The sequence below is a fragment of the Rhinoderma darwinii genome, chromosome 9 (assembly GCF_050947455.1).
Source record: "Rhinoderma darwinii isolate aRhiDar2 chromosome 9, aRhiDar2.hap1, whole genome shotgun sequence".
Taxonomy (NCBI): domain Eukaryota; kingdom Metazoa; phylum Chordata; class Amphibia; order Anura; family Rhinodermatidae; genus Rhinoderma; species Rhinoderma darwinii.
Window position 1 is genome coordinate 21,975,888 of NC_134695.1, and position 26,291 is coordinate 22,002,178.

Sequence of the window (26,291 nt, forward strand, 5' to 3'; positions counted from 1 at the left end):
ACCACAGTATCACTGTGCGTGATTATCCAGCAAACTCGCCTGGCCTAAACTCCATGGGGAATCTATGGGGTATTGTCAAGAGGAAGATGAGAGACACCAGACCCAACAATGCAGGCGAGCTGAAAGCCGCTATCAAAGCAAACTGGGCTTCCATAACACCTCAGCAGTGCCACAGGCTGATCGCCTCCATGCCACGCCGCATTGATGCAGTAATTCATGCAAAAGGAGCCCCAACCAAGTATTGAGTTTATATACTTCACACACTTTTCAGTAGGCCAACATTTCGGTATTAAAAATCATTTTTGAAATTGGGCTTATATAATATTCTAATTTTCTGAGAGACAAAATTTGGGGTTTTCATTAACTGTTACCATAATCATCAACATTAAAAGAAAAAAATTCTGGAAATAGATCACTCTGTGTGTAATGAATCTATATAATATAGGAGTTTCACTTTTTGAATTGAATTACTGAAATAAATTAACTTTTTGAACATATTCGAATTCATTGAGAAGGACTAGTACATGGATTTATTTTTTTTAATATTCAAACCCTTGCAATATAATTTTGAAAGAATGTAATAAAACAACTAGTGTACTACTATTACAGAAGCAGCCAGGCTGGGGTCTGAGCATTTCCTGATTTGCTATTAATAAGTATGAAGACATTTCTGAAACAATAGGAAAGGAAATGGGTGTGCCATTTTGAGTGAAATATATTAATACTAGGAGGGAGACCATATAAAAACCCTAATAAAGCCAACTACAACAACTATGTCATAAGCCTGTTTCATCATTTCCACAAGGTGCAGCAGAAACAAACAATGTAAGCTGCAATAAGTACTGTATGACCTCCCCCTACCATAGGGGACATATTCCACATACTGTATAATATCAGCCATGGCTGGATTATTGCATGGATTGATGCTTTACTGTAAGTCCACAACATATAAATCCCCAAATATATATTTATTTAATCCTGTGAAACAGGTGCAGATATTTGAACCATGCACACGTGTAGTGTGAGTGTACGTATGTTTTATATACAAAGTGACATTAGTAATGAAATAAAATGAATATATACAAAGATGACCATTGCTCCATTAATAAATTATACAACCATATTTTCATTTTTAGAAAAATCTGATTAATATGATAATAAGACATGTGGAACAGCATGATGAGTATTGTGAAACTTAATGGCCTATTCTGCCCTAAACTCAGTGTTAATTTACGTTTCAGTAATCTGAGACAGTCTGGTTGCTATGGATGTGCTGCCTAACAATGTCATATAAAAGACTATGGTTTCTAAACAGAAAATCCCTAGGAACTAGATGGTTTCAAAGAGAATCGTTCAGCTCCCCTGACATATCTGTTTTAGTAAATGCTGGCATTTCCCAGAAAATAAGAATTCTAGAGAATTTTTTCTTTAAGCCCCTCCCCTCTGCAGATATTTTTCGTGTTTTTCATTTTAGTTTTAATAAAGTGGAAATAAATCTTTTTGGGGTGGAACGGTTAAAAAAAACAGCGATTCCACCATTTTTTGGGGGTTTCGTTTTTACGGCATCCACCGTGCGGTATAAACAACATGTTAACTTCACTCTGTGGGTCAATATGATTACGGCAATACCAAATTTATATAGTTTTTTTTTATATTTCACTACTTTTACAATGAAAAAAATAAATTTTTTAAAATATAATTTGTTATGTGTTGCCACATTCTGAAAACCATAACTTTTTATTTTTTAGTTGATTGAGCGGCATAAGGGCTTATACTTTTCTTAGCTAGATGTTGTTTCTATTAGTACCATTTTGGGGTACATGAGACTTATTGATCACTTTTTATTCCATCTTTTGTGGAAGATAATATGACCAAAAAATAGCGATTCTGTCATTTAAATTTTTTATTTTTTTTGCGACATTCACCGTGCAGGTTAAATAATGTTATCTTGTGATAGTTTGTGGACTTTTACGGGCGCCGCAATACCAGTTATATTAATTTAACAATTTTTTTACATTGCTTTTGGGGGAAAATGGGAAAGTTGACTTTTTATATATATATATATATATATATATATATATATATATATATATATATATATATATATAAATATATATGAAAAAAAACTTTATTTAACTGTTTTTAACTAGTACCCCCAGTTTGATCGCTTACAATATATACTGCAATACCAATGTATTGCAGTATATCCTGATTCTGACAGGCACCTATTTAGCCCCTATTTTGGACTTAATAGGAGTACAAGGATGGCAGACCTGACAATCGTGTCGCGGGGGACTGATGGAACGAAAAAGGCTTAGATGCTGCGGTCGCTATTGACTGCGGCATTTAAGGGGTTAAACGAGTGGGATCCTGCTCATTACACTGAAGTATTGGACTGTTTTGTACCCCCGTGAACCTGTTCCATACTACCCCACCTGACCTCTGCCGTATATATACAGCGAATATCGGGAAGGGGTTAAATTCTGCATTTTTCTATTCACTTGTTATTATACCTGGAAATGTATCAATAAAATTACAACGTGTTACCATTCACCTTGTCAAAGATGTGTGTCCCTAAACACTCTGACAAGGTCCAATCAGTGCAGACAGTTTAAGGATATGTTCACACGTCTTTTTACGCGCCGTTATTTGAAAATGAGGCATATAATAACGCCCTGTCGGAACAGAACAACGATTTCCCATTGAAATCAATGGGCAGATGTTTGCAGGCGTTCTGTTTCCGATTCATCAGCTGTTTTTCGGGACGTTTACGGCCCGAAAAACGGCTGAAAATAGCCCGTGTGAACATACCCTAAGACTTTGTGGGGACACACCCTATTGACCAGGGAAATGTTAACCCCCAGAATTCAATATAGTCATACATTTCCAGATGGATTAACAGAGGATTGCCACAATATAGACTTCTAAGAAAATATACTAGAGAATTATTTCATGGGGAACATTTACGAAGTATGGGGATGTATTAACTAAAAAAATATGTTTTAAACTACTTCACCTGAATTATCACTGCAACAGAAAGAGGAGAGTGACTTGTATATTAATCATATTTTTTGAAAAAATAAATATAGGTGGAGAACCTATTTAAATATAAAATCATACATTTCAGCACTATCTGCGCACTTTCACTTATTTGGCAACATTTGATATGATATTATTTCTTTTGTGCTCAGATGAACTGCAGCAGGTAAGAGTAGCAGTGCCTTAGTACAAAACCCACGCAGTCATCAATTTTCTCTTTCTGCTATAAAACTCCTGGGGTGAGTATCCAACATGGATCAGGAAATGTATTTATTTGATATTTATGACCATGACAGACTAATTTAAGATCACACAGATAACGTCATCCTCCATTTCTAACATTACTCTTGAAGGGGTGGGAGAGGAGATACCGTGTCTCTCAGCTGTATTTGGAGAAAAACTATGAAATGAGATCTGCAACATCATTTTATTCTTTGGTGTCTATATTGTGTTTGCCTAATTGCCAGAGTAAGTTCAACATAGATCAGATGCAGTCTGTACCCGAAATGCCAGGGATTTGAATCAGGTTAATAAAGTACACAGGGTTGTCTGGACTGCTAAACTGATAACTATCGGAAACTACTGTACATAGAACTTGTATTTTACATGTGAACTGTTTAGAAAACTATGGCAATAATGACAGAAACTCTATTTACACACATTTTTAAAATGCATCAGGATACAATTGTGACAGTAAAACGGTGGAAATCTCATTATGACCATCTGGAAAAAAACAGGGATCAGTGACTGTGCCCCCCCCCCTCTCCTGTATACATATACACATCCATCAGTGGCTGGGAGGAGAGTATTTGCTGCGTCTCATCTGTATATACAGGGAACCATGACTAAGAGCAGACCCAGAAATCTCTCCCACTTGCATGCACGGAATATAGGGAACAGAGCAGCAAAGATCAAGTCTTCCTACTGTTATAATTGCCGACTAGTCATGGCATCTACCCATTCAAGTAACAGGTCCTATTCTAGTCTTTATATACAGTGATCAGTAAAAGGATAGACATGTTTGTATACAGGTATTTGGTAATTAATGAGCCCTCTCACATCTGTATATATAAAGTGATTGTTGAATGGGAGAAAAAGTAAAGGGGGCCATACACCTAAGATAGCTGTCAGCTGAACGAGCAGCTATCCCTCTTAACCCCCCGTACACATACATGCTCGACTTGGCCAAGCGTACAGTGTACTCAATGAAGAGAGGGGAATAAGCTGATGCCAGACATCTTATCTCTAGTTTATCTCCGATTAGAACAAGGGATCTGGCATGTTGATATCCAACATGGCCGATCCTTCTTTCTCACCAACATCTGCCATTGGGGGAGAGTTGGGACACCCCCATACACATTAGATGGTCAGCCAGTTCTATTATAATCGACTGACATTCAAATAATGTGTATGGGCTTCTTTAGCTATCTCTTCTTTGAACATATAAAGAAGCTAGAGGCTAGGAGTCATCCATTACATTTGAATGTATACAGAGATTAGTGTGCTGTCTTCTTCTACATATTTACAGAGAAAAAAATGGCTTCAGAGTTTATGTGTGTACAATATATACAGAAAGTTTAGTAGATAGGAAAAAAGACCTGGCTATTTACCCCAAACACCCCCTTCAGTAGCTTAGTTGACCCTAGAGTGCCATTTTAAAGGTCAACAATTTTATCATTCATAGCCATATACATTCACAAGTTTGAACAGGACACCCATTTTTAGTCATCAGGTGAACAAACAACATGGAGTTGGTCTGGACTCCCTACACTCCCTGTACTGGAGCTCCCATCTCCCAAGTCTCGTGGTCCACATGGTAAAAGGCTTAGTTCTGACGAAGCCACTGGGCTGGCATGGTGCCTTATGGAAGCCCCATCTTCCTCTAGAGCCAGAAAAACTTCAGAAAGGCATGAGTTTTCCCGCACAAGCTCATCCTGACGTCTCTCCAGCTCAGAAAGTTTTTTCAGATACCCACCCAAGTCCTCCCGTAACACTTTGGCCGCATGGTAACCGAAGAGTTGCCATTCACTAGCCAGCTTCTTGCTTTTCAATCTATCATCATCTAAGAAACAGCAAAGGTCCTTCAGCTCTCTGTTTTCCTCCTGAAGACGATGATTGACCTGTTTTAATTCGCGAATCTCTGTTAAGTGGCCTTGTAGTTGGCGGTTGACCTCCTTAATAAGACGACCTCTTTGGATAAGGGCTGCCATTTTTTCTGCTTCCTCTTCTCTCAGTTTCCGCACAAGTTCTTCTTTGCTATGAGACAGCATTTCTTCATCTGTCACCTTAGAAACGTCCCGTCCGAGAAGACCACATTCCTCATTCATCCTGTATAGCTTTTTTTGTAGTCACAATAAGTAAGATTAGATTTTTTTTTTTCTTACTTCAAATCACGTCACAAATATTGTGACAAAATCAAGCAAGAAAACTGTGGTAATATGAAATAGAAAAAAAATTCAGGACTATCAAAGAAGAGCCCGGAGGCTCTTTTTACTGTCTGACTGGATGATGAGCTGAAATGCTGATTAAACCTCTTCACCGACCTAGGATTGCCCTTGCTTGCTTTGAACTTGCCAGCAGACTGCTGTTAACTGTTCCTTTTTTCCACATTCCTCATTTTACAGAACAGATGGGAAAAGGTTGAACGTGCCTAAGTAGAAGAATAAGATACATTAGTAAAATAGAATATATATATATATATATATATATATATATATATATATATATATATATATATATATGTTAATGTATGATACAAAGATACTGCACTTTTACTGTTGGGTTACATAAGCCAATTTGATAGAAACCGAAGAACCACTGTAATACATTAAGATACTGTCACTGTACAGTGCACAAAGTATAAAGTACAGTGTGCAAAACTAAAAGCCTGTTTACATGTAGTAATTCTTTAGAATCAGTGACAAACTATTGGTGGACATTACTATTAGTACACTCATCATACAAATGGCGCCATTTTCTAATAAAAGTTTAATCATAGCGGAATATGTTTAGTAAATGTCAGACTAACCTAATCTACATTTACCGATACCACTAGCAAACTTAAAGAGGCTCCGTCACCAGATTCTCAAATCCCTATCTCCTATTGCATGTGATCGGCGCTGCAATGTAGATAACAGTAAAGTTTTGTTTTTTTTTAAAAACGTTCATTTTTGGCCAAGTTATGAGCTATTTTCTATATATATATATATATATATATATATATATATATATATATATATATATATATGCAAATGAGGTTTGAAATGGACAACTGGGTGTTTTTTTTTCGTTATGTCCAACTGGGCGTGTATTGTGTTTTTAACTGGGCGTGTTTACGTGTATGACGCTGACCAATCAGTGACCAGTCAGCGTCATACACTCCTCTCCATTCATTTACACAGAGGCGATGTGCAGCCACATACACAGAGATTAACGTTAATCAAGTGTCCTGATAATGAATACACATGATCATCCAGCCTGGACGTCATGTGTACTCAGAATCCTGACACTTCTGAATCTTTTCTTTGAGATTTCTAGCAAGGGAAACTAAATCTCGCGAGATTACGGAGATAAACGAGATTTCGTTTCCCTTGCTGCAAATCTCACAGAAAAGATTCAGAAGTGTCCTGATAATGAATACACATGACGTCCAGGCTGGATGATCATGTGTATTCATTATCAGGACACTTCTGAATCTTTTCTGTGAGATTTGCAGCAAGGGAAACATTATTAATTATCAGGACACTATATTGAAATGCATAGTCAACTACGCGTTTTAATACAGGGATCCTGCTAAAAAAAAATGGGAATATTAACATTTTACTCTTTTTTTATGCACACACAATAAAGCTATGATTAAATATGAAACATCTACAAGTAGATCAATAAAGTACCCAAGGGTGTCCTTGCACATCATGTCCAGCGTTAGAAACATATTATCCAGCTTTATTTAATCTAGTTTTGATAAAACAAATAATTATTAATTAAAAAGAAAACATACATAACACATAAATATATACATACACATATATATTACATCAGGGCTGGACAAATCCGAAGCCAGATAGCTACTACTTCTAGAAAGTTGCTGCTGGCAGCTCGTTTTTGGGGAACTTTTCAATTGGTGTCTATGAAAGTTCTCATAAGCAGCCAATGGAGAAGTGAAATAGTCTCCAGGAGCGCTTTAATATGCTTCATCCCTGATGCTGGTCCGTTCATGATGTGAACTGATTTTTAAAGTATGATATATTTCTGGTATGAAATGTAAATGGGATTCTTTTCGAAAACTATTATTATATCTGCCTACTCTGCTAAATAGTTATTTGGGCTTCCCCTCAAGGTATTTGTCGGTATGCAGATAGAGAGAAGGTTGTATGGAGAAAGAATATGAAGGATAAAGTTTCAGGTCATTCACACCCAATGTCAGTTTCATAATTCATAATTCTGCCTATGAAGAAGCGGAAAGAGCACACCATATGCGAAGTGTTTTCAGGTATGAATGACTGATCAAACATGTAATCTCAAAATAGCACAAGCAGACAAAAATTCACGTTAAATCCAAGGATCTAGGTATGACTTTAGAACTGCATAAACAATAATGGTTCAGACAGATACTGAAGAAAACAGATTGCTAACATGGATACACAGGAACATGGAGTATTAAATACAGGGATGTGGTTGGTGAGGCAGAAGAAGAATGACAGAGGGAGAGGGAGGAAGAAATATGGTAGATTGGAAGAATTTGAGGAAGCTAATGGGAAATCTGCAAGGTTGGGATTAAGCCATTATTAAAGAACCTGAGAAGGGCAAATCATGAAGGGACCAAGCAATGGAGCAAATGCCAAGTGAGGCATGAAAGTAGTCAGATAAAATGGAAGATGCTGAGCAGAATAAAAAGAGAATTTATTCTACATATACGCAGAAGCAGCATTCTGATCACAAGGCTAAAAGATTGCTAAAAACCTGGCAATGACATGAAGCAGACTGAGTGCAGAGGATATATACAGGCGCAAGTCAAAGGAAATGGAGAAATACAAAGAGAAAGACAGATGCAGTTATAGGAGGAGAAGGAGGAGGGAGGAACAGAGATGAGAAGGAAAAGCGGAGGAAAGCAGAAGATAACACACCTAGAAAAGGAAAAGGGAAATTGTAATCGGATAATAATGGCTTCATAGTGAAACAGAAGATATCAGGGGAAAGATGAGCAATAAATAGACACGACTAACCTGCTCCTGCAGCTGATGGGGAGAGAGTGGGAGAGAGAGCTGGGGGAGGGGAAAAAAGGGAGATAAAGGGAGGTGTGCTACGTCACAGGCTCTGGGAGCTCAGGAAATCCTGTGTATAAGACTAATGTAACACCACAAATTCTGTGGATGCATTTAGTGTAAGCGTGGAAATGTGAAAGGGAATAGCAAAAATTACATCCCTTCAAATTGTATCATCACCGATTGTCCCTAATATTAAAGGGAATGTGTCACGAATTTAAAAATATTTTTTAGTAAGTTACTTATTTTTATTATGTTTTTTTGGTATTTTTTTTTTCTTCTACAAGGTGGGAAGTATTAAAAATTAAATCATAATTTGACATGTTTTCCTATGTTGGCCACAAGAGAGACCACTTCCCAGAATTACAGCAAGGTGAATCATGCAATGCAACATGACTCACAACTGCTGTAAATGTGGGAGGGAGACTCACCCCCTCCCTAGTTTTGGCTACAAGCTAGGAAGAGGTGTCTTCAAATTGCCAAGCAGTGTCCAGCTCCCATTTTGTGAGTGATTGTACAAATGGTAGCTGGCAGCAGCTATAGGACAAAAAGGCTAGGAATGATGAAAGTCAAGAGGGTAGGTCCTGTGGGGAATGACTTTTTAGTTGACAGGTTCACACAGCTTGTATTTGACACATTTTTTGGTGCATTTTACGCGGTGAAAAACGCGTCAAAAAACAAAATGATTAAGCTTTTTATTTGCATCAATGGGAAAGCGCACCATTGGGACATTTTAAAAAACTTGTTGCGTAATAAAGAAGCGTTGGGTCTTTAAAATGCGCCAAATGTTACTAGAGTCAGAAAGTCTTAATTATTCGCCAAAAAACGTGCGAAAAGCGCTCACAAAATGCGTAAAAAACACAAAAAATGCATAAAAAACGCTTGTATTTTAAAAAGCGCTTCACAAGAAACGCTAGTGTATTTGACACGTTTACACGTCGGTTTTTGTTTAGCGCCATGTGAACATACCCCAAGGGAATTATTTTTAGTTGATGTCTAGTTTCTTTTGTGGCGCAGGCGTCAAGATAGAAGTCTGCTGTAGGTGAGTATACGATTTTTTATTTTTCATACTACTAACTTTATTTTGGGGGTTTTCCAGATTCCACTGGACCTATTGGACTACATCAGAGATTCGGTGGACAACTTCAATGATCTACGTTTTGTTTCTTTATTAAAACGGTTAACGAGGGTCTTGTGGGAAGTTCTTATTTCAATTTAAAAAAAAATTATCTAATGCCTCTATCACAGTCTGTGGGAATGTGGACCCACTAGGCTGCACCGCCGTAGCGGAGAGGTAGCTGGCCCAAACAACAGAGCAACCAATCAATACAAAGTCCTGCACTAGGGTACCTGAATAGTCCAGACAGTGGCAGAGGCTTTAGCACAGATGGTGGCGGATGACAGCAGATGCAGCAGGACACGACTCCAAATACTAACAGGCTCAGGAACAAGGACACAGCATAGGATACAGGTAGCAGGGAGCGGGTAACAAAGGGAGTAGGATAACACTAAGGGAACATTTGCAAGACTAACATGGGAATAATAACAATGCTCAGGCAATGAGCAAAGGGGCAGGGCCCTTCTTATAGTCCAGGGTGATCATGGGCTAATCATTGATGTTTTACATGTGCACACACTGGCCCTTTTAGGCCGGGCGCAAGCTTTAGTAATGGCAGTTATCTGTTTGTCAGCATCCATTAATAAGGCGAGGCTTAGTGTTAGCAAGTAAAAAGGCTAGCACAAACGGGGGGTTATTACCTATTACCCCGGAACAATCCAGTTCCCGACCATCTGTAGTACCCCGGTACCCACTGCCACCAGGGATATCGGTAAGAGCTGGACGGGCACTGGGGCGACCACAGGCTGGTAATATGAGGCTCAGAGGAGTTTTCCCACCCTAGTAATGCTAGGACCTGCAAAACAACATAAATAAAGTTAGTAATACGAAAAATAAAAAATCTTATAAAAAAAATTCTCAAAGTTTTGCAATTTTTCACAAATAAACACTGAATATATCGACCAAATTTTACCACTAACATAAAGCCCAATGTCTCACGAGAAAACAATCTCAGAATCGCTTGGCTAGGTATAAGCATTCTGAAGTTATTACCACATAAAGTGAAATATGTCAAATTTGAAAAATGGGCTCTGAGCCTTAAGGCCCAAAGTGGGCTGCGTCTTTAAGGCGTTAATCACTAGTGTATCCAGGTTATACTAGTGATTAAGGACATACAGGGCAGACTCTGTACTGACCTATACACTAAAGCCACTGATAGAAATAGTCTACTGCACTTTTCTAGTTGCCATCCAGAATGCATGACATGGCCGAGAGAATTAGATACAGGGGTTACCCAGACGACCTACTCAAGAAAACAATGAGCACACCAAAGAAAGGTACCTTTCCTTGCCTCTCTTGCCTCCAATGCTCCAATATAATGAAAGGTGATACAATTTATCACCCGCATACAGGACAGGCAATACCTATATATTGTTGTATATGTTATTAGATGTCCCTGTGGACTCATGTATGTAGGTGAAACCACCCAAAAAGTTAAGGACCGCATACAACATAAATCCAACATCAGATGCGGTAACACCCTTTTACCTATCCCTGCACACTTTGTTGAAGCCCACCATGATATCTCTCAACTCAAGTTCCAAGTGATCAAACACATGACGGTACCTAGAAGAGGGGGGGACAGAATCAGCATACTGAAGAGACGTGAAGCGTTTTGGATTCATAAATTGCAGACCTTAAACCCCAAGGGACTGAATAGGGTATACGAGATTAGCAGTTTCATATAACTATATAACCATATGTCTGTACCTAATTTCTATAATTTTGTATTTATTTTTATCATTATACTTTTATACTAGTATTCTATTACCTATGTTATTTCTCCATTATTAAGATTATTTTTTCTATCTAATATTTTCTACATTATAGATAAGCTATTAATTACTCATATCATACATCTCATTTTCTCCGATATTTTTAGGCACGCTGACCCATATGTCCAGGTGTTGGACTGCACCCGCATCCTATGCATAACATCATATCCAAGAGCATCGCTACTAGCCTCCCCAACAAAAATTCCTTCACTTGCCCGACCAGTTTATCTATTACAGCCTCAGTGCTATATTCGTATTTGTCCACTAAAGGGCACCGACGCACTGCCAACTTTATCTGCGCATGTGCAGACCTGGATTTTACATCCCAGTCTATGGCTGATACGCGCTGACGTCACCACATGACGCGCACGCACGTATTTTATTTAATAGATATTTATTGGCACCAAACGGACACTCCCCCAGCGTATCCACATGCGGCCAGCCGCTATCCCTACACGCTGATTCAGTCACAGAGCCACTACCTGCACTAAGGTAATTCAATAAAGATTGTATATATATTTTTTGTACTTCACGTGCCTTCACGTGCCTCAAGTCGATCATTTTTTCTTTGTCAGTTTCTCATGCTAAATCTTTTGATCGACGCACCAAGTGTATCTTGGTCAATACTTAGGATATGATAACGTGCCGCTCACATAACTAGCAACAGTGCTTTACAGTGTAAATGTTGATGCTTCGAGCACCATTATCATCATCATATTCTGTTTGTTGGTATTCTTTTGGTCTATATCTAATTCTTGTCTGTGTTCTCACAGAGTTCAATACCTCGGGTCCTATGGATTATAAAGCCAGGGAATGTGCCTGGCGGTCTCAGATGGAACAGGTCTTCAAGGATGAGTCCCCAATATTTGGTTTTAATGTTTGCAGAAACGTTAGCGAGCTCCAGAATAAATACACAAATTTGTTACATCGCCGTATGAAAGTGTGGTGGAACAAAACTTTTCTGGAAAATTATATCCAGAGAAACCTTGTCCCAAGGGGTCTGAGAATCCAGATTTTCCCATCTTTTCCTATCATTGAAGAGGATTTTATCTCCAAATGGGAAGAGGTCTGTAACCAGGGCTCCAAGAAATTTATGGAACTTCTGGTTGACCTCAATCAAAAAATGATATTGTCAATGGATGAAGAAATAGAAAGTGTCCAGGCCCAACTGTTCCCACTTATGTCCATGGATAACATGTCCAAATTTAAACATAATCTTGATGCACAATTTGCGGAGTGGGAAAAAGATATTCAGGAAGTTAAATCAAAAAAATTCTCTAGAGATATTGGGGATTTTCAAAACAACAAAGTATATAGGTGGAGAAGAAATCAGGCCCCAGGAGGCCGGAGTCGTACTCCTTCAATCTCCTCTGTGTCATCTCAGAGTGAAACTGACAACACGTCCTATAGATCAAATTTTAATATCCGACCCAAAAGAAAATTAGCACAAAGACAAGTGGCTAACAAAAAGCGACCTGATGTACGAGACCAAAGCAGCCGCCCTAAGGTAATTAATCTATCAACACATGTGTTTTCCAATATTGATTTAGAATTAATAGCTAAGGGTTTAACTTTTTCACCAAGCGCTAGCTTTGATATGTTTTCAGCAGTGAAAGACCTACATATCTTTGGTCGTTCGCTCATCTTCAAAAAATGGTTTGACAAACCAGTGGATAGTGAACATTTTCCAACGTTAGAAGAACAGCAGGCATTAAAAGCACTAGAGGATCTTTTGGATGAGCACAAGAACGATGAAGCTACAGGTAATGTTCCAGCATGCATTCGCATTAAATCTAAAAATTTCCCTGCTCTTAGCTTGTGCCCGGCGGTAGACTTGTTCATTAAGTCAGTGACCCAAGAATTTTGGAACATTCCAAGGAGTATCAAATATGATAATCTAACCCCTATGGAGAGAAAGAGTTTGAAACAATTACAGAAAATAAATGACGTGGTATTCAAGGCCGCAGATAAGGGGGGTAACGTGGTAGTCTGGCCCAGCAATATGTATGAGGCAGAGGCAAATAGACAGCTGCGGGATAAACACTGTTATAAGAAATTGACCTTTAACCCTCTGTCATCTTTCAGATCTGACTTACAGGCCAAACTCTCACAAGCAGTAGAAGAAAATATAATTTCAAAGGAACTATGCAAGGCACTTTCAATTGACGAACCTACCATACCAACCCTTTATTTACTACCCAAGATTCATAAAAATGAGAAAAGTCCACCAGGAAGGCCCATCATTTCAGGTAGGGGCAGTTTGACTGAGGGTATCTGTAAATTTATCGACTTCCATCTAAAAAACTTGGTCATTAATTTACCCTCATACATTCGTGACACTGCCGACTTGTTACAGAAAATCAGTGGCGTCAGTATTGACAGGGACATGCTCCTTGTCACTATTGACGTAGAATCTCTCTACACGAGCATCAAACATTCAGATGGGATTAGGGCGGTTGAATATTTTCTTTCAATGTCTGACTTGAAAAAACCACTCTGTTCTTTCATCATTCAGATGCTCGAGTATATTTTAACACATAATTTCTTTGTGTTTAATGGCAGTTTTCACTTACAGCTCCAAGGTACAGCCATGGGGGCAGCGTGCGCACCCTCGTACGCCAACCTCTTCCTTGGCCTCTGGGAAAGGGATCTCTTCTCGGATGACCGGGGTGACTCAATGGCACGGGTACTTTTATGGGCCCGTTACATTGATGACATTTTGGTCATCTGGAAGGGCACACAGGCTGACCTGGATTCCTTTATGACTGGGCTAAACACAAACGTTCTAAATCTGAAATTTACTTATAAAGCTCATCCCAGTCTCTTGGAGTTTTTGGATGTTCAAATTTTTACGGATGAAAATGGCTTTCTTCACAGCGATGTTTTCCGTAAGGAAACTTCCGTAAATGCATTATTACATTCTTCCTCTTCCCATCCTCCGCAGACTATTCAAGCAGTCCCTATTGGACAATTTCTGCGGATAAAGAGGATATGCTCGTCCGATTTACTGTTTGAAGAGCAGGCAGAGGATCTAAAAAATCGTTTTTTAGAACGGGGATACAGTATGAGATCTATCAAAAAAGCCTACCAAAGAGCTAAGCGTACCCCCAGAGACGACTTGCTTTTTCCCAAGAAAAGGACAGATAAACACAGTCAGGTAAGATACATTACTGGGTATCACTCCCGATGGCCACAAATGAAAGAAATTTTCAAACGCTATTGGCCGATATTACTCACAGATCCCACCTTGGATAGATTTATTACCAAATATCCAAGTATTACTGCGAGACGGTCCAAGAATTTAAAGGACCATTTGGTGAAAAGTCATTATGACCCAATAAAAACTAAATACCCATTCGGGACCAAGGGTCCAAAGTGGGGTTGCAATCCCTGCGGACAATGCATCGCGTGCCCTAACATTGAAAAAGCCACTACATTTACTAATGCCTCTGGCACTAAGATTTTCAATATTACTCATCCTATAACATGTACCACCAAAGCTGTCGTATACTATGCAGTCTGCCCTTGCCCAAAAATTTATGTTGGTCTCACCTCCAGAGAGCTGAAGGTTCGAGTACGAGAGCATATGGCCGACATAAAGCGAGCATCAAGGTCAGAAAATCTGGAAAATCTAAAACCTGTAGCCCGACATTTCAAAACGCACCATTCCAGTGACCCGTCAAAATTGAAGGTGAGGGGAATCGACCATATTGCATGTGGTATGAGAGGAGGTGCTATTAAACAAAAACTTGCACAATGCGAGACTCGCTGGATATGGACCCTTGGGACAATGTTTCCACATGGGCTAAATGAATCTCTGAGCTACGCTCCGTTTCTGTAACCATTGACTCCGCAGTGGGTCTTGGTTTTTTTAATCTTTTCTATATTTGTGTTATTTTATAGTACTAACTACTCTCGTTTTGTCCATTCTTTTTTTCATATAACTAGAACTTCGCATCACCTATTGAGTCTATCTGAGGAGGTTACTAAGGGGATCATATCTAAGAGGACAAAGGAAGAATTCCTTAGTATCGTCCTGCATGCTATGTTTGTGTGTTCCGCTATTATGTAATTTTGCATTATTACAATAAATTCTACATATCCTCTATGTATGTATATTTTATATTACATTGAATTGTTCGTTGACACATTTATATTATACTCATTCATTGTGGTTATGTTTTTAATACATATGTCATATTACAACATATTGTTCCAGTATGTATCTTATAATGCACTTTCCCTGTATTTTTATACACCTATTGGTATTCACATTACAAGTTTTTAACCAGTTTTTATAAAGCTTTTGATGATTGAATATAATATTCTGTCATGGTCTTATTTATTAATTGTCATATTATAACAACTTTGTGTCACTTATTCATTCTTATTCACTCACTTTATTTATTTCATTATCATGTTACATTCACATGATGTTTGAGGGTCTTTTTTCCTTTTTTTCATTCACCACCATCGGTCCCATAATTAATATATTAGTTATTACTAATACTGGACCGTCATATATTCATTATATTCATTCACTCACACCTTTGTTCTTATGCATTCCCTCTTTATGTCACCACACACACACATCACCACATTTCTCCTACTATCACCCTTCTTATCCATCAGGGCATTTCCTCTCACTCCCTTGTCATCACAGTTTATTTACACTCACACGGCATACCAAGACTGCCGTCCCCCTCCCTCCCCCTCCCTTCCTTTTCTCTCACTGCTCACACAACATTCCATTGTTCACGGTAATCAGTGCAGACATACTCTTATCCTATTATCCATTAACTACATTTCTCTTCATCTTATGGTGACGTAGCCACGATGAGAGGGTGCGCTGATGCAGTTTGAGAAAGCACAAAAACTAAACTCTCGGGGGGGGGAGTGGTCCTGGCTCATTCCGTCTGCTGTCTCTAATTGGAGCAGGCTGTGGGGGGCGCGGTCAGTCCTCACCGCCCCACATCCTCTCTGATGACGCAGTACAGGAAGTGGGGCAGCGCCATCTTTGTACCCCGCATCAGACGCCACCTATCCTCCATCCGGTCATATCACCTCCTCCTCTTGACTCATAACACCTGGGATGCGCAGTATATAAGAGTGGGCACGAGCAGCTTGACCCCAACCCCGGACGAAGGCAGGTGCCGAAACGCGCGTCGGGTGTAGACGTCCCATCTTTGCATCACAATGTCTATTGGTATGTTGAACAAATACTTGCCATCTTCAGCAGCTTGCACAAAACTTTGCCTATAACTCTTTGATTACACTTCAAAACCAGCTTTTGCACACCTAAACTGCTCTATACTATTGTATCCTGTTGGCGTTGTTTATACATTTTCTTTTTTACTTAAATCGCCACTACTGTACGAAATATATGCATATATGTGTTTTAGCCAGGTATGCTGCTATTTATTTATTCGCTGCCATAATACCTTATTGTTTCCAACATGTTGACCAAATTAGCACATCTGATTTATGATTGATGTGACGTCCTTTTTTATTGTGTGACTTATCCTTATTTCCATCTTTTTACTTGTCTCATGTCTCTATTCAATAAAGATTGTATATATATTTTTTGTACTTCACGTGCCTCAAGTCGATCATTTTTTCTTTGTCAGTTTCTCATGCTAAATCTTTTGATCGACGCACCAAGTGTATCTTGGTCAATACTTAGGATATGATAACGTGCCGCTCACATAACTAGCAACAGTGCTTTACAGTGTAAATGTTGATGCTTCGAGCACCATTATCATCATCATATTCTGTTTGTTGGTATTCTTTTGGTCTGCACTAAGGTAAGCCAGAGATTATATATCTATATTAGACCTATACAGTGCCCTTGGTTAACATGACCAACGGGACTATATTTATACATTATATAGTCCCTTAGGGATAACACTTATGCCCTACTGCGAATGATGCACCAGAGAATAGTAACATACTGCCAGTGTTCTTTGGTAATATTCTTTCGTCCACACAGTGGGGCACTCAGGGACATGTCTTATTTGTTATACTACGTGTAGTGGATTCATTATTATGTCATCTTATTTTTATCATTTTATCATCATACCACGACATTGTTACATCTATTCCTGTATATACCAGTAACATCTCTAAGTGTATTTGCTTGGATTTCTAAATTCTACCTTACCCTTATTCAGTTTATTACATGTCATTTATCCTATGAAAAGCAATATATCTCGTAGATATATCTCGTACAGCAAGTGTCCACCGCTCAAGATGGTATTCCATTGTCTGTTCCTAGGTGTCAGTTTCCTGTGACATTATGTTACCTGTCCTTTTTTAATATTAATTTGTATCGTTCACAAATTTTGTTCTCTTTTTCCTTTGCTTTAAATGTTGATCATACCCGTGATACGTATGGAGATTTAATATGTATTACTTTTTGGATATTTTCTTTAGTGACACATGAAGTGATGACAGTAAAAATAGATATTGTGACAAATTTACCAGACTTTCAGAAACTTATAACTATGTAAAACAGTTATTCTCAACAGGAAAAGGCCTGATGGAAGGACAAGGGATGCACCCAGAACACTGATGGTCTCTGGCATGATAATGAAGGTAGGCCAGTAGAATCAAAATCTTTGCTATCGGCATTAGCTGAGGCATCACATGATTTAACCCATGGAGGTAAGACTGCAATGCGAAATTTGGTTTTCACTTACTGGCGTGCCCCGGGATTCACTGCCGTTGCGGTAAAGTGTGCGCCTTGCCTCACCTGCCTTCAACAGAATGCAGGAGGAGCAGTGAAAGCCCGTCCCTTCACATCTTCCATCAACAACTGGTCCTTTTCACATTCTCCGAATTGATTGTATACAACAACCAAAGGCGGGAAGGTTACAATATGTGTTGGTTTGTGTAGATCAGTTCTCAGGATGGGTTGAAGCCTATCCAACAGCATCACAAACTGCCGCTGTTACTGCTGCTAAAATTTGCAAAAAAGTTTGTTTGTAGATATGGTATTCCACAGGTTATTTCCAGTGATCAAGGTCCATCTTTTACTGGTAATGTATTTCAAACAATCTGCTATATGCTAGGGATAAAACAACAATTACATACACCTTATCACCCGGAAGATAGGGGTAAGGTTGAAAATTATAATCGAAGCATTAACCAGTTAGTGACCGGCCCATAGTGTTTCTACGTCGGTCACTAACGGGCTTTATTCCGATGCAATAGACTTTTTACGTTGCGGCATCGGAATAAGTAAACAGAGCAGGGAGCTGTCAAATCTCCCTGCTCTCAGCTGCCTCGGCTGGGGGCGTCCCTGCTCGACCGGGTGAGATTGATATTAATATCGATCTTACCCGTTTAACCCCTCAGATGCGGTGCTGAATAGCGTGCACCGCATCTGAGTTGTTTTGGAGAGAGGGAGGGAGCTCCCTCTCATCCCACTGACACCCGGCGATAAGATCGCCGAGTGTCTGTTTCTCCCATGGCAGCCGGGGGCCTAATAAAGGCCCCCAGGTCTGCCTGTGGTGAATGCCTGCTAGGTCATGCCGGAGGCATGACCTAGCATATGCCTGTCCGTTTTACACAGACAGGCATAATACACTGCAGTACAGAAGTATTGCAGTGTATTATAAATGTGATCGGAGAATCGCATAGTGAAGTCCCCTAGTGGGACTAGTAAAAAAGTTTAAAAAAAGTTTAATAAAAAGTGAAAAAAAAAAAGTGAAAAAAAAATGAAAAACCCACTTTTCCCACTTACAAACTGCTTTATTATTAACAAACAAAATAAAGTAAAAAAGTTACACATATTTGGTATCGCCGCGTCCGTAACGACCCCAACTATAAACTTATTACATCATTTAACCCGCCCGGTGAACGTCGTAAAAAATAAAATAATAAAACATGCAAAAATTGCTGTTTTCTTTGAATCCAGCCTTAAAAAAAAATGTGATAAAAAGTGATCAAAAAGTCTCATCTTCTCCAAAATGGTACCGATAAAAACTATAAGTCGTCCCGCAAAAAAAAAGCCCTCCTACAATTGCATCGGCGAAAAAATAAAAACGTTACGGCTCTTCAAATCAATGGAGACACAAAAACAAATAATTGTGAAAAAAAAAGTGTTTTCACTGTGTAAAAGTAGTAAAATATACAAAAACTATACAAATTTGGTATCGTTGCAATCGCAACAACCTGCTGAATAAAGTTATTGTGTTATCTATACCACACGGTAAACGGTGCAAATTTAGGATGCAAAAAAGTGTGGCGAAATTGCTGGTTTTTTTCTATTCCCCCCCAAAAAAAGTTAATAAAAGTTAATCAATAAATTCTATGCACCCCAAAATGGTGCTATTAAAAATTACAACTTGTCCCGCAAAAAACAAGACCTTATACAGCTATGTCGACGCAAAAATGAAAAGTGTATAGCTCTTTGAATGAGACAATGGAAAAACGTAAAAAATGGCTTGGTTATTAACATCTAAAATAGGCTGGTCATTAAGGGGTTAAAGAAAAGCTGGCTAATTGATGCAAAGAGACTGGTATGAAGTGGCCTGATGCTTTACCACTTGTGCTCATGGAACTAAGGACCACACCTTGTGGTTCAAGACAATTGTCACCTTTTGAGATACATTTTGGAAAACTTCCTTATCTTCCACTTTCGCCCTCAGACACAAACCTGACTGTGCAGAATATTCTGAACACAGACTATGTGTTACGATTACAGAAGCAACTGAAGGAGACTCATCACCACAGCATAAACCGGAAACAACGACTGTGTCACGGCATTCAGCCTGGAGACTTTGTACTGGTGCGCAGGTTTTTAAGATTTCTTTTTCAGAACCCTGGGAAGGCCCACATCAAGTTCTTCTAACAACACCTACCGCCATCAAGGTATACGGCAGAGGTACGTGGATCAATGCGTCACACTGCAAATGTTTCAAATCTGCTGTTTAACCCCCTGACCAAGAAGAGAAGCCGGCCGACATCCTCGACACCAGTCTTATCCAGATCTACAACTGTGACACTCAGAGGACTGTGGTCTGAGGTAAAGAGACATAATAAAGCCTCCCTCACGACTGCCACCTAAACCGCAGCTGTAGCAGTAAGAAATATACTGCTCTTCCATCGCGTGAGGATGACACTCTACAATAAAATGTGTGGAGCACAGCCAGATAGAGGACTTTTGAACATAGTGTTGGGTGGATTTCTCATTATGACAATTGCTTGTTTGATATACGTTGATTACATGTGTCATGTTTCTAGTAGCACTACCAGCTTTACTGCTAAAATTCTAGATCCACAGGAGATAACCAACAATATATCTACTAGTATGATTAGTATTATGATAATGGTAATTATCAGAGAGAGGAATGATAGGGAAAAAATTAAGCAATTTTACTTTTTGCTAATGCAGCAATATGGAGAACGGGAACTTTTAGGTTAATAGCCGTCAACCATTTATTGATTCTGCTGTGTCAGTTAACAGACAGGGATTCCATCTGTTCACATAACCTTCTCTTTATTTCATTATGTAAACATGCACCATTGTATATGATAAACCACCTTATCTGGACCCCATTGTGTATGATACCACGTTGTGTAGTGCAAACATATACTATTGTATGCCGATTCTCTTGGTCCACATGTTACACATACATCATATTGGCTATATAAACTGCTGTAATTAATAATTATGTCAGTCCTGAATAGGAATTCAGAGCTCTGTGTACACACACCAAACCTTCTTTATCCTAAGAAGCAGCATGTGAGATCCTATGGAGATTGAGACGTTTTTGGTGTTTCCGCCCGGTTCTTCAGGACGTCCAGACGGGAGCCAGGAGTGGTGCTGACTGAGACAGTGGATTCATTCCTGGGCCCAAGCAGGGGAGCACGTATTGCCTGTGACTCTGCTCTGTCAGCCAGTATACACTGTCCCTGTCTCTGAGTCATCTGAAGGTACCATTTTATTTAATGATATGATGTCCAATCTCCGTAGGAAGATTCTAGTTTATATTATAGATTGTAAAATATGTGTAATATTATTAATAATTTATGTTTGTTTCAGACTTGTTGCATGCTGTTTACCTATGCTAGTTAACCCCTTCCCGCACCTTGACGTAACTGTACGTCGAGGTGTGCAGTAAGTTTGCGCACCTTGACGTGCAGTTACGTCTGTGCTTTGACAGTTAACCGCCGCGCGGCGCTACACCGCAGCGGCGGTTAACTTTGCAGGGAGTCTGCCCTGCATTCCCCGTTGCCGATCAGCGGCCTATCGCCGCTGATTTAGGCAGTTAACCCCTTAATTGCGGCGTTCGATTTGAACGCCACAATTAAGGTGTTTAGCGCCGATCGGCAGCCCCCATGTGAAATCACGGGGGCTGGCGATCGTACCCATGGCAACCGGGCGCCAGACAATGGCTTCCGGGTTGCCATGTACAGAAGCCTATGAGGACCACCCGGAGGGTGGTCATCGTAGGCTTCCTGTCAGTGTGACTGTTACGTCACAATGACAGTTGGAATACATTACGTATGTAGTGTAATGTATTCCAGCAGCGATCAGAGCTGCAAGTCTAAGTGTCCCCAAGTGGGACAAGTGAAAAAAGTAAAAAAATGAATAAAAATGTTTTAAAAAAAGTGTAAAAATAAAAGTTATAAGTGATATAAACATGAACTGCTTTTTTCCCTATAATAAGTCTTTTATTATAGGAAAAAAAATGAACACGTAAAAAAAAAGTACACATATTTGGTATCACCGCGTTTGTAACGACCCCAACTATAAAACTATAATATTATTTTTCCCGCACGGTGAACACCGCAAAAAAATAAATGAAAAACAAAGCGAGAATCACTATTTTTTGGTCACCTCCCCTCACAAAATATACAATAAAAAGTGATCAAAAAGTCGCATGTACGCCAAAATTGTACCGATACAAACTACAACCCGTCCCGCAAAAAACAAGCCCTTACACCGCTTTTTTGACTGAAAAATAAAAAAGTTACGGCTCTCAGAATATGGTGACACAGAAAATAAATTATTTTCTAAATAAGTTATTTTATTGCTCAAACGCTGCAAAACATAAAAAAACCTAGATACATCTGGTATCGCCGTAATCGTACCGACCCGCAGAATAAAATAGAACGGTCATTTATAGCCCAGGGAGAACGCTGTAAAAAATAAATAAAAATCATTGTCAGAATTGATGGTTTTTGGTCACCTGGCTTGCCGAAAAATTCGAATAAAAAGTGATCAACAAAATCGCATGTACTCCAAAATGGTACCAATGAAAATTACAGATTGTCTCGCAACAAATAAGCCCTCACGCAGCTCCGGTGGTGAAAAAATAAAAGAAGTTCCGGCTCCCAGATTATGGCGATGCAAAATGTGCAGAGCGTTCCAAAAGCGGATAAGATTGGGCGCCATTTATAATATAAGTGCAACACTGGCCACATATCTGCGGATTATTATTTATTTACCCCATTATTATACCCTCTTATTATGCCCTGATATACTCTGCCCAGCCTACATTTGCCCCCACATTATAAACTGAAATACCAGCAAAACGCCAGAGCTACTACCAAGCAAAATCTGCGCTCCAAAAGCCAAATAGCGTCCCTCCCTTCTGAGCCCTACAGTCTGCCGAAATAGCCGTTTATGTCCACCGATATGGCATCGCCATACCCGGGAGAACCCTGTTAATATTTTATTTGTGGTATTTGTGGCACAAACTGGGCACAACATATAGTGCACTAAAATGGCACATCAGTGGAAAATTGTAATTTTCACTTTCCACCATCGGCTGCGAATTAAACCCTTCGCGCACCATGACTTAATAGCATGTCGTGGTGTGGGGGGTGATATATGGAGCGTCTCACGCACTGAGCCCGTGCCATACGCTGTGGGTGTCGGCTGTGTATTACAGCTGACACCCGGGACTAACGGACAGAAACAGCGATCGCGCTGTTACAGGAGCCTGTAAAAATCACAATAAACTGCAATACATTAGTATTGCAGTGTATTCTACCAGTGATCTAACGATTGCTGGTTCAAGTCTCCTATGGGGACTAATAAAATATGTAAAAACAAAAGTAAATAGTTATTATTAGTGGAAAAAAAAAAAATAATATTTAAAGTCCAAAAAGAAACCCTTTTCATATTTTTTCTCTAAAGTAATGTAAAAAAATAAAAAAAATACACAAAATTGGTATCGCTGCGTCCGTAAAAGTCCAAGCTATTACAATATACCATTATTGAACTCGCACGGTGAACGCCGTGAAAAATAAAGAATTTTAAATGGCAAAATCACAGTTTTTTGGTCACCTTCGCTCTACCAAAAATTTTTATAAAAAGTGCTGAAAAAGTTTTATGTACCAAAAAATGGTACCAATAAAAACTACAGCTCGTCCCACAAAAAATAAGCCCCCACACCGCTCTATTGACGGAAAAATAAAGACGTTGCGGCTCTCGGAAAGCGGGGAGGAAAAATGAAAAAGAAAAACATGGATCAGTCCGGAAAGGGTTAATTTATTTTCTATTGAAAAAAACATTTATGACCACATGTGGGGTATTGCTGTACTCGGGAGAAATTGCTTTACAAATGTTGGGGTGCATTTTCTCCTTTAGCCTTTGTGAAATTGAAAAAATTCAACATTTTAGTGGAAATAATGTTGATATTAATTTTCACGGCCCAATTCTAATAAATTCTGCAAAAGACGTGTGGGGCCTAAATGCTCACTATACCCCTAGATAGATTCCTTAAGTGGTGTAGTTTCCCAAATGGGGTTACTTTTGAGAGGTTTCCACTGTTTTAGTACCTCAGGGGCTTTGCAAATTCGACATGACACCCAAAAACTATTCCAGCTAAATTTGAGCTCCAAAAGCCAAAAGGTATTTACGTAATCAGGAGAAATTGCTTTACAAATGTTGGGGTGCTTTTTCTCCTTTATTCCTTGTAAAAATTAAAAATTTCTAAGTTCTTACAGAAAAAAAGTTGATTTTTACCTTTATAGACTAATTCCAATGACTTCAGCAAAACAACTGTGGGGTCAAAATGCTAACTTTACCCCTAAAAAAATTCCTTGAGGGGTGTAGTTTCCAAAATGGGGTCACTATTGGGGGGTTTCCATGGTTTTCATCCCTCCAGTGCATTGCAAACGTGACACGGCACTGAAAACCATTCCAGCAAAATCAGAAATCCAAAATCCAAATGGTGCTCCTTCCCTTCTGAGGCCTGCTGTGGGTCCAAACAGCAGTTTATTACCACATATGGGGTATTGCTATAATCGTAAGAAATTGCTTTACATATGTTGGGGTGTTTTTTCTACTTTATTCCTTGTAAATATTTACAATTTTTACGTTTTTTCACAAAAAAAGTAGATTTTCATCTTCACATACTAATTCAAATAAATTTAGCAAAAAAACTGTGGGTTCAAAATGCTAACTATACCCATAGATAAATTCCTTGAGGGGTATAGTTTCCAAAATGGGGTCACTTTTTGGGGGTCTTTACTGTTTTGCTACCACAAGACCTATTCAAACCTGACATGGTACCTAAAATAGATTCTAAAAAAAGGAGGCCCCAAAATCCACTAGTTGCTCCTTTGCTTCTGAGGCTGGTGCCTCAGTCCATTACCGCACTAGGACCACATGTGGGATATTTCTAAAAACTGCAGAATCTGGGCAATAAATATTGAGTTGCGTTTCTCTGGTAAAACCTTCTGTGGTACAGAAAAAATGTATTACAAATTAATTTTCAAAAAAAAAAAAGAAATTTGTAAATCTCACCTCTACTTTGCTTTAATTCCTGTGAAACGCCTGAAGGGTTAAAACACTTTCTAAATGCTGTTTGAATCCTTTGAGGGGTGCAGTTTTCAAAATGGGGTGATTTATGGGGACTTTCTATTATATAAGGCCCTCAAAGCCACTTCAGAACTGAACTGGTCCCTGAAAAAATAGGCTTTTGAAATTTTCTTGAAAATATGAGAAATTGCTACTAAAGTTCTAAGCCTTGTAACGTCCTAGAAAAACAAAAGAATGTTCAAAAAACGATGCAAACATAAAGTAGACATATGGGAAATATAAAATAGTAAGTATTTTGTGTGGTATTACTATCTGTTTTACAAGTAGATGCATTTAAATTTAGAAAAATGCAAATTTTTGCTAATTTTCTCTAAATCTTGGTGTTTTTTACAAATAAATATTGAATTTATCGAATAAATTTTTTCCCTAACATAAAGTACAATATGTCACGAGAAAACAATCTCAGAATCGCTTGGATAGGTAAAAGCATTCCGGAGTTATTACCACATAAAGGGGTTAAGATATGCGAGACAGAGACAAAAGCTGTTGTCTGGGTGGTTAAACCAAATCAAAAAGTAAATTACCCTATGAGTTATCAGAGCCCACCAAACAAGTGAATGGAATGAAGATGAAGAGCGGGCTAGCCTCTTTTCCCAGGTAGAAGTCTCCCCACTTCGGTGGAAGTACCTTGGAGGTGTGTTTTTATGAACAAAAGTAGGGAATTGAAAGAGCAGGACAAACCGCCATTTTGTGTTCATCAAAAAGAATATTTCTGTTTCTTGTAAATGGTTACATTTCTCTTTACCTAGAGCCACAGCCATGCAGATGAATGTAAAATCCTGTTTAGGTGGCATAGATTAATCAGTGAACAAGTACCCACGCCCTCAGCAGAGAGCCAGCCTTTGTCTATATGAGTTGTACTCCTTTTGTTGGATGAGTGAGCAGATGTAACCATATAAAGTATTTACATTTACTTCCTTGTTCTAAGGCTTTATAAACCCTGAATGCAGTGACAATAAAGCAAAACCAGCTTGATTTATACACATACACTTGTGTGTCCTCTGATTCTCTCAAGAGCTCTTGATACTTGCCGTTGCCTATTAGCCCAAAAAGATGAATTAAGAAAATTACTCTATCAAGGTCATAACTGACCGAAACGTCGCACATGTGTACTGGCAAAAATAATTGAAAAGATTTAGGTATTTCACTCCAATTTGGTGTGCCGAGTACTTTTGCGCTAATATTGTTGGATTCGGTCCCTACTCGTGCACCCACCACCACCTAGTGCTGTCCGAACCTCTGACACCTATCTCTAG

General features: G+C 39.0%; 2 protein-coding genes and 1 long non-coding RNA gene across 4 annotated transcripts; 2 read left to right on the plus strand and 1 right to left on the minus strand.

Moving 5' to 3' along the window:
• Positions 1 to 949: 949 nt before the first annotated feature.
• Positions 950 to 16,060, minus strand: CCDC85B (coiled-coil domain containing 85B). 2 transcript variants are annotated; one of them, XM_075837346.1, is made up of 4 exons: positions 15,975 to 16,060; positions 10,062 to 10,216; positions 6,933 to 6,993; positions 950 to 5,689 (listed from the first exon to the last, which is right to left on the minus strand). In XM_075837346.1, the coding sequence occupies exon 4, from the start codon at positions 5,364 to 5,366 to the stop codon at positions 4,761 to 4,763; it is 606 nt and encodes a 201-aa protein (XP_075693461.1). In that variant the 5' UTR covers positions 5,367 to 5,689; positions 6,933 to 6,993; positions 10,062 to 10,216; positions 15,975 to 16,060; the 3' UTR covers positions 950 to 4,760. The 2 variants fall into 2 exon arrangements, with proteins under 2 accessions (XP_075693461.1, XP_075693460.1); XM_075837345.1 differs by lacking the exons at positions 6,933 to 6,993; positions 10,062 to 10,216; positions 15,975 to 16,060 and adding an exon at positions 8,265 to 8,364.
• On the plus strand, positions 11,933 to 14,225 carry LOC142660286 (uncharacterized). The gene is made up of 3 exons (XM_075836878.1): positions 11,933 to 12,958; positions 13,281 to 13,444; positions 14,140 to 14,225. Exons 1-2 carry the CDS (start codon positions 11,989 to 11,991, stop codon positions 13,313 to 13,315), a joined length of 1,005 nt encoding a protein of 334 aa, XP_075692993.1. The 5' UTR covers positions 11,933 to 11,988; the 3' UTR covers positions 13,316 to 13,444; positions 14,140 to 14,225.
• Positions 16,061 to 16,168: 108 nt separating the features above from the next.
• On the plus strand, positions 16,169 to 26,020 carry LOC142660649 (uncharacterized). Its single transcript, XR_012850550.1, has 3 exons — positions 16,169 to 16,401; positions 17,710 to 17,789; positions 19,847 to 26,020. It is a non-coding gene; the product is annotated as an uncharacterized LOC142660649 (long non-coding RNA).
• The last annotated feature ends 271 nt before the right edge of the window (positions 26,021 to 26,291 follow it).

What these genes read in the sequence shown, in the direction of transcription:
- CCDC85B (XM_075837346.1), bottom strand. Translation starts at nt 5,366, where the DNA reads ATGAATGAGGAATGTGGTCTTCTCGGACGGGACGTTTCTAAGGTGACA.
- LOC142660286 (XM_075836878.1), top strand. Translation starts at nt 11,989, where the DNA reads ATGGATTATAAAGCCAGGGAATGTGCCTGGCGGTCTCAGATGGAACAG. An exon ending in CAAGAACGATGAAGCTACAG is followed by an intron (nt 12,959 to 13,280) that starts GTAATGTTCCAG and finishes GTCATCTTTCAG; the next exon opens with ATCTGACTTACAGGCCAAAC.